Below are 6,120 nucleotides of genomic sequence, written 5' to 3'. Positions count from 1 at the left end.
ATCCAACGCCCGCGACCGGCCCCGCCCCCACCCCGAACTGGAACCGCCCCCGCCGCGATCGCCGCCTCCACACACGGGCGACCCCCGCGCTCCCGGGACTCGGCCGGCGCTTCTGGAAGCTTCGGGCGGGGGCGGGGCGGGCGCTCACCTCTCGCTGCTGCGGCCGCCGCGGCTGTGCAGGCTGAGGAGCGGCATGGTGCGGCTGGCGTGGGTGCTGGCGCTGGCTTTGTCCCCTTCCTTCTCTCTGGCGAAGCAGTGGCTGTTGAGGATCCGCTGCAGGGAGGATTTCACCATCCGGCCGCTGGGGTCCGAAACCAGCAAAACCTCCGCTGCGCACGTCCGCGCCTCCGCCGCTGTTCGCCGTCTGCAAAATGGCGCCGCGGCTGCCGCCCGCCTTTATAGGCGCCGCGTCCAGGCCACGCCCCTCACGCCGCCAAGAGCGCGGCCGCACGAAGGGGCGGAGCCATGGGGCCGCCGGGAAAACCCGGGCCGCGCCTCCCCAGGCATCTGATTAGTAGAAGGCGAGAGGCTGGGGGCGGGGCCACGCCTTCGATTGGTCGGCACGGTTTGAGTCCCGCCTCCCTCTGCGGCGTCACTCGGCGGGCACGCGGGGGGCGGAGCCGCCGTGGCGTCGGGTACGTGCCGCCCGCGCCCCGCCCCGCCCCGCCCCCACAGCCAGGCCTGGGGGTGGGGGCGCCGCTCTGGGGCCCGTTTTCGGGGGGTCTCGAGGTGGCCGCATGTCGTTCGTGGGCCCCGTTGTCCTCTCACGGGTCCCTTCACTCAGCGGGACCCGCTCCCTCTGGCGACTCGGGGCGACCAAGGCCCCGGGTATGGGGGGGAGGGGGTCCCTGCGTGCCCATCCCCCAGTTGGACAAATTACCTTCATTAATGCTCGTGTGGTGATCGGTGGCCTTTACTCTCTCCTTGACTCGGTCTTTCGGTCTTGAAACAACTTACAGTTAAAGGAACTTTTCAGGTTAAAGAATTTGTTTAAATTTAGTAAAATATTTCGTGGAAAATCTGGACTGAACAAGCAAACGTTTCACGCCTTGCAGATGAAGTCAGATTTTTCGCATTTGAACCAAAAGTGGCCCCAAGCACAAGTGTCACTTCTCTCCGTTAAAATTCAGAAATGCATTTCTTAGATGAGCTCAAATTCAGGCCTAACCAAACAGAAGTATCCTCCTTTGCAGTGAGGTTCAGTAAACTATTCTCACGTGAACCAAAATTTGGACTCATCAGACAAAAATATTTCCCGCCATGGTTAGATTCAGAGACATATGTCATGTGAACTGCAACGCTCACCGAGCAAGCAGAGATTCAACTTCTCGCAGTTAAATTTAGGAACGTGTTTCCTGTGGAGACTAAAATTGAGATTGACCGAGCGAAAATATTCCCTCTCCCAGTTAAATTCAGTAAAATATTTTATGTTTCGCATATGAATTAAATTTTGCTCTTACCAAGCCAAAATACTACTCCTGGCAGCTCTCACTGGCTTTCACGGGTTCAGTTCTTAAACCCAAATGGAACTCCAAAGAGTTACGTAGAAATTGAAGTAATTCCTCCTCCCTTCCTTGTGTTTACAATACCTGGCTCTCATTTTATTTTATTTTTTTTATATAAGAAAATGAAATTGACTGCTTACAGTTCCAGAGACTTGGAAGTCCAGGGAAGACATGTGGTGAGGATTTTCTTTGGTGGTGGCTTTACAGCAACACAGGGGTCTCACGTGGCAGAAAATAGTAGAGCGGAGAGAGCTCTTTTTTTTTTTTTAATTTTTAAATTTTTATTTTTAATTTAATTTAATTTTTTGTTTTGTTTTTTTTTTGCGGCTGGTGGGTATGGGGAACTAATCCCTTGACCTCGGCATTACGAGGCCGCACTCCAACCAACTGAGCTCACCAGCCAGCCTAATTTTTATTTTTAATCAGCACATAATAATTGTACATATTTATGGGGTACAATGTGACATTTGGATACACGTCTTCTCATTTTACTTAGAATCTACCGTACCCGTTTGAGTTAAAGACACAAACTTTCCCCGAATGGACTTCAAATGCTGAAAAACGGTAACAAACCCATAGAAGCTTCCTCCCTGTTGAGCAAGGCTAAGCCCCTGTGTGCCTCTGAATTCTCTCCCATGTAAGATGCAACATTTATTAAAAAGGTAAGTAATAAAAATATCTAACTTGAAGCTTCCATATATCCATTATTAAAACTCAACAGTAACTGCAGCAAAGACAGATGTTAGGCCAAGCAAAGAAGTTTTTTCAGGGAAAGAATATGTTATCCATGATGTGGTTTAGAACTGCAGCTCATGGTGATAATAAAAAGCAGGTGGATGTTTGGTGAACTTTACACTTGTTTTAAATTTCCCTGCAGAGAATGCACACCTTTGTTGTGAGGGCCCCATCAAGCCACGCTATGGGAGTCCTCACTTATAGGAGGATTAGAATATTTGTTATTATTTACACCTGTTTATTGAGACTGGCAAAGCCTCTGGGTTTTGAAATGTGTTTTGTGACCTCTTAGTTGCTCCCCAGATGTGCACACACAGGCGATCATGGGCCAAGAGTCCAGAATCTAGGTCCTGGTCACTGGGCCACACTGTGTTTACCCCCCATGACTCTGGCCAGAGAGTGGCAGAAGTCACAGCGACTCTCAGCTCAGTGGGTGCAAGAGTGGCTGGCCTTGCAGGCCACACCGAGCCTAGTGTCCCCAGGGACTCCCCGCCTGCCAGGCCAGTCTCCCGCAAATGCCAGTTAGGTCACATGCAGGCGGAGACACAGGGCCGGGAGGGCTCTTTCCTCATTGGCAGGCCATGTACAGCTGCTGGCCAAATCAGGCTTTAATTTGGAACCATTGTGGGTGGAAAGAAAAAAAAAGAAAAGGGAGCTTCTTGGTAAAAAACAAACCAGAGCCACTTGCAAAAAAGCAGGGGCTGGAGGACACTGCATGCAGGGTCGGGGTAGGACTTGCCAAGGAAGGTGGCCACGGAGGCTCAGAGTGCCTAAGGGGGTCTCCACTCTGGAGCAGGACGTGGAGAGCATTCTCATGTCACCCATGCGGAGAGAGTGGGCTGTGGCTCTGGGGGACAGCTCCCGCTCCTGAGGACCCTTTTCCTGCTACCAGGGAGGCAGGAGTGACTAGCGTGCCCAGACAATCGTAAACACCAAAGCCAGACTCAGAACTCCAAGATTTCCTCCAGCACCAAAGGTTTCCCGGTGCAGTTTGGTTAGGGAGCATCGCTCTCCCAGTGTCAAGGCTACTGGCATGTGCGGCCAGATCATCCTCTGTGGTGGGGACATCCTGGGCACTGCAGGTGCTGAGCAGTGTCCCTGGCCTTCACCTACTCCAGGAGCACCTCCAGTGTGACAACCACAAATGTCCCCAGACATCATCCAGTGTCCCCTGGGGCAGGATCACCCCTACTGAGGACTGGTGTGAACTGAGGCGAAAGGGTTGCCTTAGGGAACAGGTGCATTGGGGGGATGGCAAGGGAATTCTTGCCAGCCAAGCCTGGTGGAGCCTTTCCCACCCCACCCTGGCAGCTCATATCCTTCTCTCTGTGTCTTACTCTGGAGGCCTTCTGCAGATGCTGAGAGACTCTTAGAAGAAGAAACCTCCAAACTCAGCAGGCCACGTTGCATAAACGCTCATTATCAGCAAATGTGTCCTGTCACCCTTCCCTGGCTGGGTTTGCCACAGACCCAGAGAGGAATCAGATTGTGGGAGGTGTCAGTGAGAGGCAACGGGACCCCAGACAGCAGGGAGGGAAAGAGGCGTATCAGGGAGGGCTTCCTGGAGGTGGTGAGTTGAACTGCTGGGAAGGGACAGGATGATGAGGTTAGGCATGAGGCTAGGGGAGGCAGGGAGTCTCACTTTGATTTAAAAAAAAAAAGATTTGTGGATTTTGGGACAGCTGAATCACAGACCCCAAAGATGTCCCTGTCTTCATCCCCAGGACCTGTGAATATGTCACCTTACATGGCAGAAGGGACTCTGCAGATGGGATGATATTAAGGACCTTGGGATGGAAGATCATCCTGGGTTACCTGGGGGCCCAGTGTCCTCACAGGGTCCTCATAAGAGGGGGCAGGAGGGTCAGAGTCAGAGAGAGGCTGGAAGACACTGTGCTGCTGGCTTTGCGGACAGAGGAAGGGGCCACGTGCTGAGGGCTGTAGGCACCTCTAGAAGCTGTGAAAGGAGGACACAGGTCCCGCCCTGGAGCCTCCAGGAGGGACCAGCCCCGCCCATGCCTTGACTTTAGACTTCCGAACTCCAGAACTATTAGAGGATAAACTTGTGTTGTTTTCTTTTTCTTTCTTTTTTTTTTTTGAGCGGTAAGGGAATCGCAACCCTCTGCACCGTGTGGTCTGCACCACGCTCAGCCGGTGAGTGCACCGGCTACCAGCGCCGCACTCTCCCGAGTGACCCACGGGGCCAGCCCAAATGTATGTTGTTTTCAATCACCAGGTTGGTGGTCCTCTGTGACAGAGGCCACAGGATGCTCACGCGTGGAGGGATGCGCAGGTTCTCTGTCTTGGTGGGCCATGGCATTTGACAAAACTCACCCAGCCTGAGCCGTAAGACTTGTACATTTCAGTCGCCGTCAATGTTATCTAAAAATTAAAGCCACAGGCACGGGCGATCTCTAGTTAATGGTGTGTGTGTCGATGTGTCTTGGGGACAAGGACTGATGCCTACGGCAGACTTGAAATGAAATTTCAAGTGTCCGCTGGGTGGAGGGAGGGGTGGACAGGTGGACAGAGATGGACGAAGCCAGCACAGCAGATGTCACCTGCACCTCCAGCTGGCCGAAAGGCGGGCGTTCCCGGTCCAGCTCTCCCAACTTTTCTGCAGGTGTGAAAATTTTCCTGCAGAAATGCGAAAAGTCAGAATCGAAAGGTCGGAGCCTCCTTGTGCCGCTGCCGGGCGTCATCTTCCAGCCTGGCTCTGCCTCCGGGTGTTGATTCTCCGGAAGAAGTCAGAAGGCCCTGGGACACTTCTGAGCACACAGCGTGAAAAGGGGAAGTTGGCAGGAACAGCCGCTCCTACCAAGCGTCCGACAGCCCCTGAGGACACCAGGCTGAAGGGCGGCTCCCAGAGCCGGAATTTGGCCCCAAATCTACAAGGGTGTCTGCTGCCCGGTGATAAAACTCAGCCTCGTGATGACACCATGAGACGTGCACACGGGACAACAAAGTGTGGCCCTGAAATAAACAGCGGTCCTCTCGGGCAGGTGGTTGCTCGCTTTATTTTCCATGTTTTTTATTTTTCTGCTCCTCACTATCCATCTCCATGTTTCACCCTGCACCGTTTCCAGTGTTCGGACAAAGATGCATGTCCTGCCTATGTCACCTGCGCGTCTGTTTTCACGAAGTTCGATGTTCACTTGTGTAAAATTGTCCTTGCTAAATAAGAGTGGATCAGTCCATTTCTGTGGCTTCTAACAGAATAGCTGAACCTGGGTAATTTACAAAGAAATGGAATTTGTTTCTTACCATTTTGGAGGCTGGAAAGTCCAAGATCCAGGGGCCCATCTGGCGAGGGTCTTCTCAAGGGGGACATTCTGTACAGGGTGTCACATGGTGAGGATAGGCTGAGCCAGACACAGTCTTGCTCTGAGCAAGACATAATCTGTTCACTCCGTCTCCTTATAAAGCCACCAGAACCAGTTCCTGATACCCCGTCACCCCTGGGTGGACCAGTCCGTTCATGAGCGCATAGTCTCACCATCCGGTCACCTCTGAAAGGCCCCGCCATTCAAATGCCATCATCAGATTTCCCACCCTCTTAACACTGTGACACTCGGGATCAAGTTTCCAGGATGTGAACTTCTGGGGGACACAGTTGACCCATAGCAAAGTAAGAAATGCTCATTGCAGAACCTAAATAGAGATGGGACATTTCTCACTGGACCTTTTTCCGTGTGTATATTTTTTTTATTGCCTATATTTTTCTTTTTTTTGTCTTTTTTCGTGACCGGCATCGGATCGCAACCTTCAGTGTTGCCCCCGTACCTGACCGGGACCGGCAGTGGGATCGCAACCCTCGGTGTTGCTCCCGCGCCTCGCTCAGCCAGTGAGCGGCCGGTCTGTATGTGGGATCCGAACCCTC

At 52.7% G+C, this 6,120-nt stretch overlaps 1 protein-coding gene across 1 annotated transcript in view; it reads right to left on the bottom strand.

Annotated features, from left to right (window-relative positions):
* OAZ1 (ornithine decarboxylase antizyme 1) overlaps positions 1-366 on the bottom strand; it is a 3,552-nt gene extending 3,186 nt beyond the window's left edge. Inside the window, 1 exon segment of the mRNA XM_008580806.1 lies at positions 149-366. Coding sequence (XP_008579028.1) covers positions 149-294 — 146 coding nt within the window. The 5' untranslated portion in view covers positions 295-366.
* Positions 367-6,120: the final 5,754 nt, after the last annotated feature.

The sequence above is a fragment of the Galeopterus variegatus genome, unplaced genomic scaffold (genome assembly GCF_000696425.1).
Source record: "Galeopterus variegatus unplaced genomic scaffold, G_variegatus-3.0.2 Scaffold2165, whole genome shotgun sequence".
Taxonomy (NCBI): domain Eukaryota; kingdom Metazoa; phylum Chordata; class Mammalia; order Dermoptera; family Cynocephalidae; genus Galeopterus; species Galeopterus variegatus.
Note: the sequence above shows the minus strand (reverse complement) of the source record. Positions and strands in the feature narration are given on the sequence as shown.